At 48.6% G+C, this 18,701-nt stretch overlaps 1 protein-coding gene across 1 annotated transcript in view; it reads left to right on the plus strand.

Moving 5' to 3' along the window:
• LOC140403263 (EVI5-like protein) overlaps window positions 1-18,701 on the plus strand; it is a 572,353-nt gene that overhangs the window by 209,003 nt on the left and 344,649 nt on the right. Inside the window, exons 8-9 of the mRNA XM_072491040.1 lie at window positions 3,921-4,018; window positions 16,837-16,897. Coding sequence (XP_072347141.1) covers window positions 3,921-4,018; window positions 16,837-16,897 — 159 coding nt within the window. The remainder of the gene's footprint in view (window positions 1-3,920; window positions 4,019-16,836; window positions 16,898-18,701) is intronic.

An 18,701-nucleotide genomic window follows, 5' to 3' on the forward strand; every position in this document is an offset into this window, starting at 1 on the left:
ATAACCCTCCCCACCCACCAAATCCAATCATAGAATCCCTACATTCGGCCCATTGAGTCTGCACTGATCCAGGCCCCCACCCAACCCGCAGAACCCTGTACACTTGAGGGGCAATTTAGCCTGGCCAATCCACCTAACCTGCACATCTTTGGACTGGGAGGAAATAATAATAATAATCACGTATTGCCACAAGTAGGCTTCAATGAAGTTACTGTGAAAAGCTCCAAGTCGCCACATTCCAGCGCCTGTTCGGGGAGGCAGGTACGGGAATTGAACCCACGCTGCTGGCCTTGTTCTCCATTACAAGCCAACTGTTTATCCCACTGTGCTAAACCAGCCCCTCTTATCGGAGCACCCGGAGGAAACCCACGCAGACACGGAGTGAACGTTCAAAATCTACCCGAGGCCGGATTCGAACTCTGGTCCCTGACCAGCCGTGCTAACCGCAGCACGGTAGCACAAGTGGTTAGCACTGTGGCTTCACAGCGTTAGGATCCCAGGTTCGATTCCCCGCTGGGTCACTGTCTGTGCGGAGTCTGCATGTTCTCCCCGTGTGTGCGTGGGTTTCCTCTGGGTGCTCCGGTTTCCTCCCACAGTCCAAAGATGTGCTGTTAGGTGAATTGGCCGTGATAAATTGCCCCTAGTGTCCAAAAGGGTTAGGAGAGGTTATTGGGTTACGGGGATAGGGTGGAAGTGAGGGCTTAAGTGGGTCGGTGCAGACTCGATGGGCCGAATAGCCTCCTTCTGCACGGTATGTTCTATGTACCACCGTGCTGCCCCCGTATCTTTGACTCCTCCCAACCATAATGTGAAGGGAGAAGCAGAATTGGTGAGCTGTGCACAGACAGCCGCCAGAACGGCACAGTGCGTTATAGATTTGATCACAGTACGAAGTCTTACAACAGCAGGTTAAAGCCCAACAGGTTTGTTTTGAATCACTAGCTTCCGGAGCGCTGCTCCTTCCCCAGGTGAATGAACCAGTGGGTTGTGAATCCAGGGAAAGATTTCTGAGGGTCAAGGCTGGGGCGAGTGTCGGCAGCTCGAGGAACCCCACTCACCTTCTGAAAGGTTGTGAATGATTTCTTTGGTCAGCCGCGATGGGAGTTTTGAAACTTGCCGACCCTGCTGACGCTGTTTAACCATTCTCCCCCACTGAGCTTTGCCCTTGCCCTGCTGGAACTGACGCCCCTGAATGATTGGCCTCTCAGAAACCTGGAACAATGGGAGCAGGAGGAGGCCATTCGGCCCTTCGAGCTGCTCCGCCCGTCATTCTGATAGCGGCTGATCATCCAACTCAATAGCCTAATCCCAGTTTCCCCAAAATCCTTTGATCCCCTTCGGCATCAGAGCGATATCGAACTGCTTCTTGAAAACTTAAATGTTTTGGCCTCACCTACTTCCTGTGGTAACGGATTCCACAGGCCGACCACTCTCCGGGCGAAGGCATTTCTCCTCATCTCTGTCCTAAATGGTCAACACTGTATCCTCAGAGTGTGACCCCTGGTTCACCCCCACCATCGGGAACATCCTTCCTGCATCGACCCTGTCCAGTCCCCCCCCCCCCCCCTACCATCGGGAACATCCTTCCTGCATCGACCCTGTCCAGTCCCCCCCCCCCCTACCATTGGGAACATCCTTCCTGCATCGACCCTGTCCAGTCCCCCCCCACCATCGGGAACATCCTTCCTGCATCGACCCTGTCCAGTCCCCCCCACCATCGGGAACATCCTTCCTGCATCGACCCTGTCCAGTCCCCCCCCCACCATCGGGAACATCCTTCCTGCATCGACCCTGTCCAGTCCCCCCCCACCATCGGGAACATCCTTCCTGCATCGACCCTGTCCAGTCCCCCCCACCATCGGGAACATCCTTCCTGCATCGACCCTGTCCAGTCCTGTCAGACCTTTATAGGTTTCTATGAAAATTGCTTGACCATTGTTTGAATTGTAAGACAATTTCAGTGCGGTTCAGTAACAGGGCCACTTGGTGTGACGTGGAGCGCTATTGGGGGGTTATTGAAAACCAATCACACTTGTGCCCCTGCCTAAGGAACAATGGCTAATTAGCTTGAGGAACTTTGTGATCAGACGATGGACCGAGCAGTAAGATGTACACGCAAGGTCGCAGAGACACGTGTTAAACATGCTCCAAATTAGAATAAAGCCAGCAAATTAAATGCTGGAGTTTCATACATAGCGAGTTAATGTAGAGCAAAAATAGATGTACTAAAACAGCCTTCACTATTCAACTTAAAATCTCTCAATTTTGAAAACCACTTAGATTTACCCCCTACGAGCCACACCCTTCCCCATCGCTCCCAGCCTTTCCCCCCCTCCCCCAGCAGCTCCCGGCCTTTCCCCCTCTCCCCCAGCAGCTCCCTGCCTTTCCCCCTCTCCCCCAGCAGCTCCCGGCCTTTCCCCCTCTCCCCCAGCAGCTCCCGGCCTTTCCCCCTCTCCCCCAGCAGCTCCCGGCCTTTCCCCCTCTCCCCCAGCAGCTCCCGGCCTTTCCCCCTCTCCCCCAGCAGCTCCCGGCCTTTCCCCCTCTCCCCCAGCAGCTCCCGGCCTTTCCCCCTCTCCCCCAGCAGCTCCCGGCCTTTCCCCCTCTCCCCCAGCAGCTCCCGGCCTTTCCCCCTCTCCCCCAGCAGCTCCCGGTCTTTCCCCCTCTCCCCAGCAGCTCCCGGCTTTTCCCCCTCTCCCCCAGCAGCTCCCGGCTTTTCCCCCCCTCCCTCAGCAGCTCCCTGCATTTCCCCTTCCCCAGAAGTTCCTTGCCTTTCCCCCTCTCCCCCAGCAGCTCCCGGCCTTTCCCCCTCTCCCCCAGCAGCTCCCGGCCTTTCCCCCTCTCCCCCAGCAGCTCCTGGCCTTTCCCCCTCTCCCCCAGCAGCTCCCGGCCTTTCCCCCTCTCCCCCAGCAGCTCCTGGCCTTTCCCCCTCTCCCCCAGCAGCTCCCTGCATTTCCCCTCCCCCAGCAGCTCCCGGTCTTTCCCCCCCTCCCCCAGCAGCTCCCGGCCTTTCCCCCCCCATCCCCCAGCAGCTCCCTGCATTTCCCCTTCCCCAGCAGCTCCCGGCCTTTCCCCCTCTCCCCCAGCAGCTCCCGGCCTTTCCCCCCCCATCCCCCAGCAGCTCCCTGCATTTCCCCTTCCCCAGCAGCTCCCGGCCTTTCCCCCTCTCCCCCAGCAGCTCCCGGCCTTTCCCCCTCTCCCCCAGCAGCTCCCGGCCTTTCCCCCTCTCCCCCAGCAGCTCCCGGCCTTTCCCCCTCTCCCCCAGCAGCTCCCGGCCTTTCCCCCTCTCCCCCAGCAGCTCCCGGCCTTTCCCCCTCTCCCCCAGCAGCTCCCGGCCTTTCCCCCTCTCCCCAGCAGCCCCCGGCCTTTCCCCCTCTCCCCCAGCAGCTCCCGGCCTTTCCCCCTCTCCCCCAGCAGCTCCCGGCCTTTCCCCCTCTCCCCAGCAGCCCCCGGCCTTTCCCCCTCTCCCCCAGCAGCTCCCGGCCTTTCCCCCTCTCCCCAGCAGCTCCCTTTCCCCAGCAGCCCCCGGCCTTTCCCCCTCTCCCCCTGCATCCCCTGTTACACCCGTTTAGTGTGATACCAATCTCTCCTGAAGCCTGCAAGCATTTTCCTTCATTGAGGGTCAGTACAATAAAACATTTATTCACCTGCCCCACTTCATTACAAAAGGCAAGGGATGCTAAAACAGCTGTTCCAGAGGGTCCTAAATAAGTCCATCTAGCTCTGTCATCTGCATCAGATACATTTACTATGATCCGTATTATAGTTTAGTTGGCCTTGAATAACTTCTTTATTCCTCTTCTGTGACGTAGCCAATTGGAGGCTGTGGTTATTTGAGGAATGTGGAGTCTGTAGCCAGTCGCATTGTTCCCAGCCCATGTACAGAAGTGATGTGATGTTTTCCCCGCTCTCTCTCCCGCCAGCACTTTCAGAAGGTCATCCCACAGCAGTTTGACGGCTGTCCTGACAAGCTGGTCCTGAAGTCTTACCAGGTCAAGTACAACGTGAAGAAAATGAAGAAGTACGTAACGTTTTAAACCACCTTTCCAGTGTTTGTCCTTTTTCTTAATAAGTGGGATTTATCGCAAATGAATGTTGGCCAGGGCACGGGAGGGTCCCGCTGATCCCCGGCTATCTATAATAATAATAATCGCTTATTGTCGCAAGTAGGCTTCAATGAGGTTACTGTGAAAAGCCCCTAGTCGCTACATTCCGGCCTGTTCGGGGAGGCTGGTACGGGAGTGGAATCCGCGCAGCTGGTATTGTTCTGCATTACAACCGTCTGTTTAGCCCACTGTGCTAAACCAGAGGCAGACGGGTTCTCGGTTGAGCGGCTTGTGTGAAAGTCTCGCCCCTCAGGATTGGTTAATTAATAGAAAGCAAAGAGTGGGGATTAATGGTGTTTCTCTGGTTGGCAATCAGTAGCTAGTGGTGTCCCTCGGGGATCAGTGTTGGGCCCACAACTGTTCACAATTTACATAGATGATTTGGAGTTGGGGACAAAGGGCAATGTGTCTAAGTTTGCAGACGACACTAAGATAAGTGGTAAAGCAAAAAGTGCAGAGGATACTGGAAGTCTGCAGAGGGATTTGGACAGGCTAAGTGAATGGGCTAGGGTCTGGCAGATGGAATACAATGTTCACAAATGTGAGGTTATCCATTTTGGTAGGAATAACAGCAAAAGGGATTATTATTTAAATGATAAAATATTAAAACATGCTGCTGTGCAGAGAGACCTGGGTGTGCTAGTGCATGAGTCGCAAAAAGTTGGTTTACAGGTGCAACAGGTGATTAAGAAGGCGAATGGAGTTTTGTCCTTTATGGTTAGAGGGATGGAGTTTAAGACTATGGAGGTTATGCTGCAATTGTATAAGGTGTTAGTGAGGCCACACCTGGAGTATTGTGTTCAGCTTTGGTCTCCTTACCTGAGAAAGGACGTACTGGCGCTGGAGGGTGTGCAGAGGAGATTCATCCCAGAGCTGAAGGGGTTGGATTACGAGGAGAGGTTGAGTAGACTGGGACTGTACTCGTTGGAATTTAGAAGGATGAGGGGGGGATCTTATAGAAACATATAAAATTATGAAGGGAATAGATAGGATAGATGCGGGCAGGTTGTTTCCACTGGCGGGTGAAAGCAGAACTAGGGGGCATAGCCTCAAAATAAGGGGAAGTAGATTTAGGACTGAGTTTAGGAGGAACTTCACCCAAAGGGTTGTGAATCTATGGAATTCCTTGCCCAGTGAAGCAGTAGAGGCTCCTTCATTAAATGTGTTTAAGATAAAGATAGATAGTTTTTTGAAGAATAAAGGGATTAAGGGTTATGGTGTTCGGGCCGGAAAGTGGAGCTGAGTCCACAAAAGATCAGCCATGATCTCAGTGAATGGCGGAGCAGGCTCGAGGGGCCAGATGGCTGACTCCTGCTCCTAGTTCTTATGTTCTTGCGTTGTGCTGTGAGGACAGATTATCTTCCCGTCCCCTGGAGTGGGGCTTGAGAATACATTCACCTGGCGCCGGGCATGAGTGAGGCAACCCGAGGAGAATTCTACTTTCAGAACTGGGGATCTGATAGTGTTTCCGATTGGATCAGATTTTTTTTTTTTACGAATGGTCGGTTATGCAGTCAACAACCTTGCTGACATTTCCCTCCTTCGCCGGCTTGTGTGCGGTGCGTGAGGAGATGGGGTGCTCCATTTCGGCACTGGAACTGAGGGCGAGCAGAGAAAGAAAGTGTTGTTCACGCTCGTCGAGCCTTGTGCAAGTGTCCACCTTGTTGACGAGTGTTTGGAATAGTGAAGGAGGTAAGTGACCAGAGGAAGCAAGAGGTTTAAAGCTCATCATTTCTGCTGTGACAACGTTGCTATCAGATGTTAGTGAGAATGGAAATTCTATAGAGATTCTCTATTGAGGGAAAAGTGATTAGAAACCAGCAATTGAATTCGAGACCTTTGGGGTGAGACCAATTTAATTGATCTGGCCATAACCCTGTGACTCCTTAAGATATTTTTGTGGAATTGCTGTGTGCACAATATTGATGTTCAGAGAAGTTTGGTTCCATTACTCCCTTCCCTTACCTGATGTCCACCATGGAAAATACCAGTAGATCCATCTCTGGTTCAGAGTGTGAAGGGCGTTGGTATGATGGCAGAGGGACGCAAGGTGTTTTTTGGTTCTGTGAGGAGTGGTGGCCCACATTTGAAAAGGGAGGAGGGGAGCAATCCCGGAGGAGAGTGAATCATTTCCAATAGCAGCTAGCATGGGAGCCATGAAGGGACGTCAGTGGGTCTAGTGCTGAAAGATCAGGAGATTATCAGTCTGATGGAGAGGGCAGGAGGGGAGATGAGATAGAGAATCACGTTTCGGGCTTGGACATGGGGAAGTATAGTGTGTTGGGCAAGGGCAGAGCAGGGGAGCATCTGGCACAGCTTAACGGATGATCCCAGTCTTCGTGACGAGGACGTCGTGAGCTCCGGTAACTTATCGGTGAAGATCGAGGAGAAATGGGTCCAAGTAAATTGAATTATGGACTCCCGCGTCTATTGCGCAGTAATGTTGAGCCATGTTACATGCAGTGTGTGCACTGGTAACCATAGAAACAGCAGCATTCCCTATGAATTCAGATAGCAGTGAATATGGAATCCTAAAATCCCTACAGTGCAGAAGAAGCCATTCGGCCCATCGAGTCTGCACCGATCCTCCGAATGAGCACCTTACCTGGGCCTGCACCCCTGCCTAACCCCCTAACCCCAGCTAACCTTTTGGACACAAAGTGGCATTCATACAGGGCACTCATCGGAAAGGCAGGGTTGCCCACCCCTCTTGGCTTCCTGCATTCCCTCCTCCAAGTCCCTCCGTGACAAAGGTTGTGACAGCCTGGCGATCAGGGAATCGGTGACGAGAGGCCCCCCCCCCGGCCGGCGATCAGGGAATCGGTGACGAGAGGCCCCCCCCCCGGCCGGCGATCAGGGAATCGGTGACGAGAGGCCCCCCCCCGGCCGGCGATCAGGGAATCGGTGACGAGAGGCCCCCCCCCCCCCCCCCCCGGCCGGCGATCAGGGAATCGGTGACGAGAGGCCCCCCCCCGGCCGGCGATCAGGGAATCGGTGACGAGAGGCCCCCCCCCCCCCGGCCGGCGATCAGGGAATCGGTGACGAGAGGCCCCCCCCCCCCCCCCCGGCCGGCGATCAGGGAATCGGTGACGAGAGGCCCCCCCCCCCCGGCCGGCGATCAGGGAATCGGTGACGAGAGGCCCCCCCCCCGGCCGGCGATCAGGGAATCGGTGACGAGAGGCCCCCCCCCGGCCGGCGATCAGGGAATCGGTGACGAGAGGCCCCCCCCCCCCCCCGGCCGGCGATCAGGGAATCGGTGACGAGAGGCCCCCCCCCCCCCCCCCGGCCGGCGATCAGGGAATCGGTGACGAGAGGCCCCCCCCCCCCCCCCGGCCGGCGATCAGGGAATCGGTGACGAGAGGCCCCCCCCCCCCCCCCCCCGGCCGACGATCAGGGAATCGGTGACGCGATGACCCCCCCCCCGGCAGGGAATCGTTGACGAGATGCCCCCCCCCCCCCGAGCAGGGAATCGGTGACGAGATGGCCCCCCCCCCCGGCAGGGAATCGGTGACGAGATGCCCCCCCCCCGGGCAGGGAATCGGTGACGAGATGCCCCCCCCCCGGCAGGGAATCGGTGACGAGATGCCCCCCCTCCCCCCCCCCCCCCCCCGGCAGGGAATCGGTGACGAGATGCCCCCCGCCCCCCCCGGCAGGGAATCGGTGACGAGATGCCCTCCCACCCCCCCCGGCAGGGAATCGGTGACGAGATGCCCCCCGCCCCCCCCCGGCAGGGAATCGGTGACGAGATGCACATTGTTTTATTTTGTACTGTGTCCGGAATTCAGGAGCCTCCGGGTGTTTATAAATATCTGTAGTCAGAGTACCTGTAAGAAAAGGGTGTTTACTACTTCAGTGATGTGAAGCTGGGCTGTCTGTCAGCTTTTTACTTTCGTTTTTGAGCAGGTTGCAGGGTGTGTTTTAGTTTTGTTTTCTGTGTTGAAGCTGAAGCCAGACCAAGCAGGTGTACTGCTGTTCTCTCTGCCATCAAAAGACTATCTCTTGATCATTTGGTGAATTCAAAATTATAAATATTCTCAGTAGTGAATGTAAACCTAATGTGCTTCTGGTAAAAGGTGTTTTAAGTCATATGGATGTTAAAACGGAAAGGACAGAAGAACATACGAACTAGGAGCAGGAGTAGGCCATCTGGCCCCTCGAGCTGATCTTTTGTGGACTCAGCTCCACTTTCCGGCCCGAACACCATAACCCTTAATCCCTTTATTCTTCAAAAAACTATCTATATTTATCTTAAAAACATTTAATGAAGGAGCCTCAACTGCTTCACTGGGCAGAGAATTCCATAGATTCACAACCCTTTGGGTGAAGAAGTTCCTCCTAAACTCAGTCCTAAATCTACTTCCCCTTATTTTGAGGTTATGCCCACTAGTTCTGCTTTCACCCGCCAGTGGAAACAACCTGCCCACATCTATTCCCTTCATAATTTTATATGTTTCTATAAGATCCCCCTTCATCCTTCTAAATTCCAACGAGTACAGTCCCAGTCTACCCAACCTCTCCTCGTAATCCAACCCCTTCAGCTCTGGGATTAACCTAGTGAATCTCCTCTGCACACCCTCCAGTGCCAGTACGTCCTTTCTCAGGTAAGGAGTCCAAAACTGAACACAATACTCCAGGTGTGGCCTCACTAACACCTTATACAATTGCAGCATAACCTCCCTAGTCTTAAACTCCATCCCTCTAGCAATGAATGACAAAATTCCATTAGCCTTCTTAATCACCTGTTGCACCTGTAAACCAACTTTTTGCGACTTATGCACTAGCACACCAGGTCTCTCTGCACAGTAGCACGTTTTAATATTTTATCATTTAAATAATAATCCCTTTTGCTGTTATTCCTACCAAAATGGATAACCTCATTTGTCAACGTTGTATTCCAACTGCCAGACCCTAGCCCATTCACTTAGCCTATCCAAATCCCTCTGCAGACTTCCAGTATCCTCTGCAATTTTTGCTTTACCACTCATCTTAGTGCTGTCTGCAAAGTTGGACACATTTCCCTTGGTCCCCAACTCCAAATCATTTATGTAAATTGTGAACAATTCTGGGCCCAACACTGATCCCTGAGGGACACCACTAGCTACTGATTGCCAACCAGAGAAACACCCATTAATCCCCACTCTTTGCTTTCTATTAATTAACCAATCGGCTATCCGTGCTACTACTTTACCCTTAATGCCATGCATCTTTATCTTATGCAGCAACCTTTTGTGTGGCACCTTATCAAAGGCTTTCTGGAAATCCAGATATATCACATCCATTGGCTCCCTGTTATCTACCGCACTGGTAATGTCCTCACTAAATTAGTTAGGCACAACCTGCCCTTTATGAACCCATGCTGCGTCTGCCCAATGGGCCAATTTCCATCCAGATACCTCGCTATTTCTTCCTTGATGATAGATTCCAGCATCTTCCCTACTACCGAAGTTAAGCTCACTGGCCTATAATTACCCGCTTTCTGCCAACTCCTTTTTTAAACAGTGGTGTCACGTTTGCTAATTTCCAATCCGCTGGGACCACCCCAGAGTCTAGTGAATTTTGGTAAATTATCACTAGTGCATTTGCAATTTCCCTAGCCATCTCTTTTAGCACTCTGGGATGCATTCATTCAGGGCCAGGAGACTTGTCTACGTTTAGCCCCATTAGCTTGCCCATCACTACCTCCTTAGTGATAACAATCCTCTCAAGGTCCTCACCTGTCATAGCCTCATTTCCATCAGCCACTGGCATGTTATTTGTGTCTTCCACTGTGAAGACGGACCCAAAAAACCTGTTCAGTTCCTCAGCTATTTCCTCATCTCCCATTATTAAATCTCCCTCCTCATCCTCTAAAGGACCAATATTTACCTTAGCCACTCTTTTTTGTTTTATTTATTTTTAGAAACTTTTACTATCTTTTTATATTCTGAGTAAGTTTACTCTCATAATCTATCTTACTCTTCTTTATAGCTTTTTTAGTAGCTTTCTGTTGCCCCCTAAAGATTTCCCAGTCCTCTAGTCTCCCACTGATCTTTGCTAATTTGTATGCTTTTTTCCTTCAATTTGATACTCTCCCTTATTTCCTTCAACATCCATGGTCGATTTTCCCTCTTTCTACCGTCCATTTTGTTGGTATAAACCTTTGCTGAACACTGTGAAAAATCGCTTGGAAGGTTCTCCACTGTTCCTCAACTGTTTCACCATAAAGTCTTTGCTCCCAGTCTACCTTAGCTAGTTCTTCTCTCATCCCATTGTAATCTCCTTTGTTTAAGCACAAAACGCTTGTGTTTGATTTTACCTTCTCACCCTCCATCTGTATTTTAAATTCCACCATATTGTGATCGCTCCTTCCGAGAGGATCCCTAACTATGAGATCATGAATCAATCCTGTCTCATTACACAGGACCAGATCTAGGACCGCTTGTTCCCTCGTAAGTTCCATTGCATACTGTTCTGGGAAACTATCACGGATACATTCTATAAACTCCTCCTCAAGGCTGCCTTGACCGACCTGGTTAAACCAATCGACATGTAGGTTAAAATCCCCCATGATAACTGCTGTACCATTTCTACATGCATCTGTTATTTCTTTGTTTATTGCCTGCCCCACCATAATGTTACCATTTGGTGGCCTATAGACTACTCCTATCAGTGACTTTTTCGCCTTACTATTCCTGATTTCCACCCAAATGGATTCAACCTTATCCTCCATAGCACCGATGTTATTCCTTACTATTGCCCGGATGTCATCGTTAAATAACAGAGCTACACCACCTCCCTTACCATCCACTCTGTCCTTCCGAATAATTTGATACCCTCAGATATTTAACTCCCAGTCGTGACCATCCTTTAACCATGTTTTAGTAATGGCCACTAAATCATAGTCATTGACGATGATTTGCGCCATCAACTCATTTACCTCATTCCGAATACTTCGAGCATTCAGGTAAAGTACACTTATGTTGGCTTTTTTACCTCTGTTTTGAATCTTAACACCTCGATCAGTAACCTCTCCTAAGTTATATTTCCTCTTAACTTTTTTCCTAATTTTCCTTGTCATTGAACCCATATCTTCATGTAACAACCTGCAGCGTCGCTTCCCATTAATGTTTTTACTTCCCGTTTTATACCTTTTAGTATTACTGGTCCTATTCACTGAGCTCCCCTCAGTCACGGTACCTTGTACTGTCGCCCTTTTTGATTTTTGACTATGGCTTCTCTGCCTTACACTTTCCCCCTTACTGCCTTTTGTTTCTGTCCCTGTTTTGCTACCTTCCAACTTCCTACATCGGTTCCCATCCCCCTGCCACATTAGTTTAAACCCTCCCCAACAGCTCTAGCAAACACCCCCCCCCGAGGACATCGGGTCCAGTCCTGCCCAGGTGCAGACCGTCCGGTTTGTACTGGCCCCACCTCCCCGTAACCGGTACCAATGCCCCGGGAATTTGAATCCCTCCCTCTTGCACCATCTCCCAAGCCACGCATTCATCCTATCTATCCTGACATTTCTACTCTGACTAGCTCGTGGCACTGTTAGCAATCCTGAGATTACTACCTTTGAGGTCCTACTTTTTAGTTGAACTCCTAACTCCCTGAATGCAGCTTGTCGGACCTCGTCCCGTTTTTTACCTATATAGTTGGTGCCTATATGCACCACGACAGCTGGCTGTTCACCCCCCCCCCCCCCCCCGGAATGTCCTGCAGCCGCTCCGAGACATCCTTGACCCTTGCACCAGGGAGGCAACATACCATCCTGGAGTCTCGATTGCGTCCGCAGAACCGCCTGTCTATTCCCCTTACAATTGAGTCCCCTATCACTATAGCCCTGCCATTCTTCTTCCTGCCCAGCTGCGCAGCAGAGCCAGCCACGGTGCCATGAACCTGGCTGCTGCTGCCTTCCCCTGATGAGCCATCTCCTTCAACAGTATCCAAAGCGGTATATCTGTTTTGCAGGAAGATGACCACAGGGGACACCTGCACTGCCTTCCTACTCTTTCTCTGTCTTTTGGTCACCCATTTTCTACCTCTCTCAGTACCTTTCACCTGCAGTGTGACCAACTCGCTAAATGTGCTATCCACGACGTCCTCAGCATCGCGGATGCTCCAAGGTGAGTCCATCCGCAGCTCCAGAGCCGTCATGCGGTCTAACAGGAGCTGCAACTGGACACACTTCTTGCACGTGAAGGAGCCAGGGACAGTGGACGTGTCCCTGAGCTCCCACATCGCACACGAGGAGCATGACACGGGTCTGAGATCTCCTGCCATGTCTTAGACCTTAGGTAAACAGGGCAGCACGGTAGCACAGTGGATAGCATTGTGGCTTCACAGCGCCAGGGTCCCAGGTTCAATTCCTCGCTGGGTCACTGTCGGTGTGGAGTCTGCACGTTCTCCCCGTGTCTGCGTGGGTTTCCTCCGGGTGCTCCGGTTTCCTCCCACAGTCCAAAGACATGCAGGTTAGGTGGATTGGCCATGCTAAATTGCCCTTAATGTCCAAAACGGTTAGGAGGGATTATTGGGTTATGGGGATAGGGTGGAAGTGAAGGCTTAAGTGGGTCGGTGCAGACTCGATGGGCCGAATGGCCTCCTTCTGCACTGTATGTTCTATGTTCTATAAACGTATACAACTACAATTCAAAAAAACGAAAGAAAAAATAAATAAATTAGACAATGAAAAGAAAAACTACTTGCCAGTCACTTACCAGGGATAAAAAGCACCTCCTCCCCACCCAGCTTCGAATTGCCACCTAGATTCAAATTCTCAAACTCACTCTTGGTTGTGTCTCACTCTGGCTGTGTCTTCTCTGACTCACTGGGAGTGAGTTACAAGTTGCTCTTTTTAAATTGGCCTGAGTTGACTCCCCTCCCCGAGCTTAAAGGTTTACTTAGTGTTGTAGTCTTTGGGGGTTGTATTTGAATTAATGGTTGCTAAGATGTTCACTGTATGTTTTAAAAATATTAACTTTTTATGTAGTCTGGGAAGAATGTTGCCAGAAAAGGTGTTAATATGTGGAATTCAGGGTGAGAGTAGTAGTGTTCAATTATATAAGGTAAGGTTGGAAAGTCCAGTGAAGAGTGGTGAAGTGGTAGTAGGAGTAATAGAGAAACTATCTTGTCCAGGAATACAGTTTATCTTGGGTCACAATGATATAGCTGGATCACAGGTGGGAGTGATGCCTACTGTGGTTGATAAGCCAGTGGAAAATCAGACCACTGAAGTATTGAAGGACGAATATCCTGGGATTTTTCCAGATTGTGTAGTAACAAGGTCGCAAAGTCACAGGTTAAGACAAGAGGAGAAATCAAAGAGTGAAGATGAACTTAAAGTGTAATTATCAGAAACGATTTTTGATCAGAGGGTTGAAAAAGAACAAGAACAGGTGGAGGATGAGGCGGATATTTTTAGTTCAGGAAAATTGGCGGAGATACAACAAAAAGGTGTAGAAATAAAACGGATGTATCAGAAAGCAAATACGGAAGAGGAATACGTGTGTATACCAGAGTGTTATTACCGTAAAAGTAATGTCTTGATCAGAAAATGGAGACCTTTACATATGCAGGCAGATGAAAAGTGGGCAGAAGTTCATCAAGTGGTATTGCCGGTAGGGTATAGAAAGGAGGTGTTGCGAGTTGCACATGAGGTACCAGTGGGAGGTCATTTGGGAAAAAGGAAAACTCAAGCTAAATTCCAGAAACATTTTTATTGGCCTGGACTACATAAAGATGTAGTTAAATTTTGTCGATCATGTCACACATGTCAAGTGATAGGGAAACCTCAAGCAGTGATAAAACCAGCGCCCCTACTACCCATTCCAGCATTTGAGGAACCTTTTACAAGGGTCCTAATTGATTGCGTAGGACCGCTTCCTAAAGCAAAAAGTGGGAATCAATACCTTTTGACTGTAATGGATATGTCCACTAGGTTTCCAGAGGCCATTCCAGTACGTAATATTACAGCTAAAAAGATTGTGGAGGAGTTACTTGAATTCTTTACTAGATATGGACTACCCACAGAAATACAATCGGATCAAGGGTCAAATTTTACCTCAAGATTATTCAAAGAAGTTTTTGATAGCTTAGGAATAAAACTATTTAAATCAACTGCGTACCATCCAGAATCGCAGGGAGTGTTAGAAAGGTGGCATCAGACATTAAAGACAATGTTGAGGGCGTATTGTCGAGATTATCCAGAGAATTGGGATAAAGGAATCCCATTCGTACTGTTTGCAATTAGGGATGCACCTAATGAGTCAACCAAATTCAGTCCTTTTGAACTAATTTTTGGTCATGAGGTAAGAGGACCACTGAAATTGATTAAGGAAAGATTGGTGATTGAGAAATCGGAAATTACATGATTGGATTATGTGTCAAATTTCAGGGAACGATTAAATAGAGCAGGTGAATTGGCTAGACAACATTTAAAAGTTACACAAAATGTGATGAAACGGGTATCAGACAAGAAATTCAAAGTTCGTAGTTTTGCCAGTGGAGATAAGTTTTTAGTGTTGTTACCAGTGGTAGGTGAACCTTTAAAAGCTAGGCTTTGTGGACCTTATCAGATTGAAAGAAAATGAAGTGAGGTGAATTATGTGGTAAAAACACCAGATAGAAGGAAGAATCACCGAGTGTGTCATGTGAACATGCTTAAAAGGTACTTTGAAAGGGAAGGAGAGAAGAAGGAGGAGGTTTTAATGATTCTAACTGAAAATGACGAACGAAATCCAGATGACTTGGAATCTGACATACCTCAAATTAAATTGGAAAACGAGGATGTTCTTAAAAATTGGGATAAATTGTTGAGTTACCTTCCAGAGGAAAAACGAACTGACCTGAAAGAGTTATTGATATCACATGGGCAAGTTTGTGGAGATAAATTGGAAAGTACTAAAATGGCTATACATGATGTAGATGTGGGAAAAGCTGTTCCTATCAAACACCATCTATACAGATTTAACCCTTTAAAATTGGCACCGGTTAACAAAGAGATTGAAAGTATGCTTAAAAATGGCATAATTGAAGTGGGTTGCAGCCAGTGGAGCTCACCCATAGTGATGGTACCTAAACCAGACGGTACCCAACGGTTGTGTGTGGACTATAGAAAGGTTAATGCAGTTACAAGAACGGACTCTTATCCTATCCCACGTTGGAGGATTGCATTGAGAAAGTGGGACAATCAGCTTTTATTTCTAAATTGGATTTACTTAAAGGTTACTGGCAGGTACCTTTATCCGAAAGGGCGAAGGAGATTTCAGCTTTAGTGACTCCAGATGGTATATACCAATTCAAAGTTATGCCATTTGGCATGAAAAACGCCCCAACCACATTTCAACGGTTAACTAACAAAGTCGTTTCAGGATTACCCAATTGTGTGGTATACATCGACGATCTGGTAATTTTCAGCCAGACATGGACAGAACATTTAAAACATATGATGGAGTTATTCGATCATCTTCAGGAGGCGGGTTTGGTGATAAACCTAGCCAAAAGTGAATCTGGAAAAGCCCAAGTCACTTTCCTTGAGGAGTTTCCGATACCCTCGACACGACGGGAAATAATGAGATTTCTTGGCACGAGTGGATTTGATCGAACATTTGTGCAAAGATTTTGTAGCGTGGTTGCTCCACTGACGGACTTGCTGAAGAAACGTCGAAACTTTCAGTGGATAGTAGACTTCCAACAGGCATTTGACTGCCTGAAAGCTGTGATAACCAATGCTCCTGTGTTGGAGAATTGCAAGGGATTCTGTGATCAGATTGAACTAAAGTATCTGACTTTAAAGAGAAATGCCGAGGTGTAGAGAAATGGATGGATCGTGCAGAGACCTTCTTGTCCAAAGAGACTATCAATCATGATGGATTTCAGTTGGAGAAAGAAGGAAAAAAAAGGCCTATATTATTATACCTGTTCGCGTGTGTTTTTTTAAAACTAAAAAGTATATTTACTGTGTGCATTTCTTAAAGGATAGTGAAAAGGTGAAAAATGAAACCATCTTGAAGTTGATGGTTTATTTTTTTTCTTGGGGAGAGGTGTCATGTGAGAATACCTTTAAGAAATGGGTGTTTATAAATGGGTGTGTATATAAATATGTGTAGTGAGAGTACCTTTTAGAAATGGGTGTTTACTACTGTAGTGATGTCAGCATCAGATGGGCTGTCTGTCAGCTTTTTACTTTTGTTTTGGGCTGTTTGCTGCAGGGTGTGTTTTAGTTTTGTTTTCAGTGTTGGAGCTGTAGCCAGACCAAGCAGGTGTACTGCAGTTCTCTCTGCCATCAAAAGACTATCTCTTGATCATTTGGTGAATTCAGAATTATAAATGTTCTCAGTAGTGAATGTAAACATAATGTGCTTCTGGTAAGAGGTGTTTTAAGTCGTATGGATGTTAAAAGGAAAGCTTAAAGGTTTACTTAGTGTTGTAGTCTTTGGGGGTTGTATTTGAATTAATGGTTGCTAAGCTGTTCACTATGTTTTAAAAAGGTTAACTTGAGTTCATAAAATACACATTGTTTTGGTTTAAAAAATACTTTTCCATTTCTGCTGCCCCACACCTGTAGAGTGGGCCGTGTGCTCCCCAGACCACAATCTAGTAAAAGTTGTGGGTCAGGTGAACTCCATGAAACACTTTGGGGTTCTCTAAGCCTGGCCCATAATTCCTCAGCTGATGAGGAATAAATGGTCATTTATGGTGAATCTGAAGAATGTAAATTTATTTAGTCTTTCAGTTGTGATCTTTTGTCCTGCAGACTTGAAAAAGAATATACTGCAATCAAAAATAAAGAAATGGAGGAACAAATTGAAATTAAAGTAAGTTTTCACAATCGTGTGTGTGTGTGAAATATCCGTCTTAAATTTGGATGTTTTTCTGTACCAGGCAATCTAAACTGTGTCATACATTGTTTGAAAGACGCAGGGTGCGTTTGTATTAGAAAGTGCATGAGCTTCATTTTATGTTGATTAAGCTAATATTTTAAGAGCCCATGCAATTACTGGGAATCTAGCCAAGCAACTAAGTGTTTTAGAACAGACATACAGTGCAGAAGGAGGCCATTTGGCCCATCGAGTCTGCACCGACCCGCTTCCACCTATCCCTGTAACCCAATTACCCTTCCTAACGTTTTTGGTCACTCAGGGCAATTTATCACGGCCAATCCACCTAACCTGCACATCTTTGGACTGTGGGAGGAAACCGGAGCACCCAGAGGAAACCCACGCAGACACGGGGAGGATGTGCAGACACCACACAGTCACCCAGCGGGGAATCGAACCTGGGACCCTGGAGGTGTGAAGCCTCAGTGCTATCCACTTGTGCTACCGTGCTGCCCTGTTGTCAAAAATAACAACATGACGAGGATATATGTTGATTAAGATTCACGGGGAATGTACTTTGTGCTTTATGTCAAAGCGCGTTTATTTGGGAGGGAGCAGTTTCTCTCTCGTTCTCTCTTCCTCTTCTCCCCCCCCCCACCCCCCCCCCCCCGCCCTGGACAATCTCTTGGGTTCAGTGTCATTGATTTTCCACATCTCCTTTTTCCCTTGGTTCCGCAAGGATGTTCTCTTCGTAACCCCCTGTAATGTCCACCATCTTGGCCTCTAGAATTTCACACTTGTTTCCACGGATATGTCTCCAGTTTCTGAACCATGTTGTGTTTTGCACGTTTTTTGGGAGATGAGGCTGAATGTGAATGGACAAAACTGGTTGATGTCCAATTCCTCAGTAAACCAGTGAATTATCATTGGTAAAACTCTCTGGATTGCACCTCAGTTGCTGCGCTGTCCCTGTTAGCGGCCACACGATTATTTTGTTCGCCTTTCCACTGATCCTGTAGGGCTCGATCTCGGAGATTACCTCCCTGAGTATGTTTTGCCTCCATAAGCTTCAGGACCGTGCGTTCCCCCTTGTCTCCTTCATGGATAGGAAGCTAAGCTCTTGGTTCTGACCTTCCCTGTGTTTGGGAATTGCCCAGTTGAATTGAACCAGTTACTCGGCAGCAGGGTAGCGCAGTGGTTAGCACTGCTGCTTCACAGCTCCAGGATCCCAGGTTCCATTCCCGGTTTGAGTCGCTGTCTGTGCGGAGTCTGCACGTTCTCCCCGTGTCTGCGTGGGTTTCCTCCGGCTGCTCCGGTTTCCTCCCACAAGTCCCGAAAGACGTGCTGTTCGGTGAATTGGGCATTCTGAATTCTCCCTCTGTGTACCCGAACAGGCGCCGGAATGTGGCGACTAGGGGCTTTTCACAGTAACTTCATTGCAGTGATAATGTAAGCCTATACTTGTGACAATAATAAAGATTATTAAAAAATATATCTTATATTCCCTGTTGAACTCCGAAAATATACCATACCAATGTAGTCACCCAATCTAGCGCTTAAGCTGATCCAACAAACCCTCACATGTCCCAATCTGATGTGTGGTAGAAATACTACCCTGGTATAATACGCAAGAAAATTCTTTGGAATGTCTGTACGTTTGTCACCGGTCGAAGTGACAGGAAGAGGTACCAATGAACAAGCATCCCCTTCAGCTGCTGGGTGGATTTAGATATTGTTTGGGCGAGCTGAGGGCGGACATGATTGAACATAATACATAGAATATAGAACATACAGTACAGAA

Source organism: Scyliorhinus torazame, chromosome 27 (genome assembly GCF_047496885.1).
Source record: "Scyliorhinus torazame isolate Kashiwa2021f chromosome 27, sScyTor2.1, whole genome shotgun sequence".
Taxonomy (NCBI): Eukaryota; Metazoa; Chordata; class Chondrichthyes; order Carcharhiniformes; family Scyliorhinidae; genus Scyliorhinus; species Scyliorhinus torazame.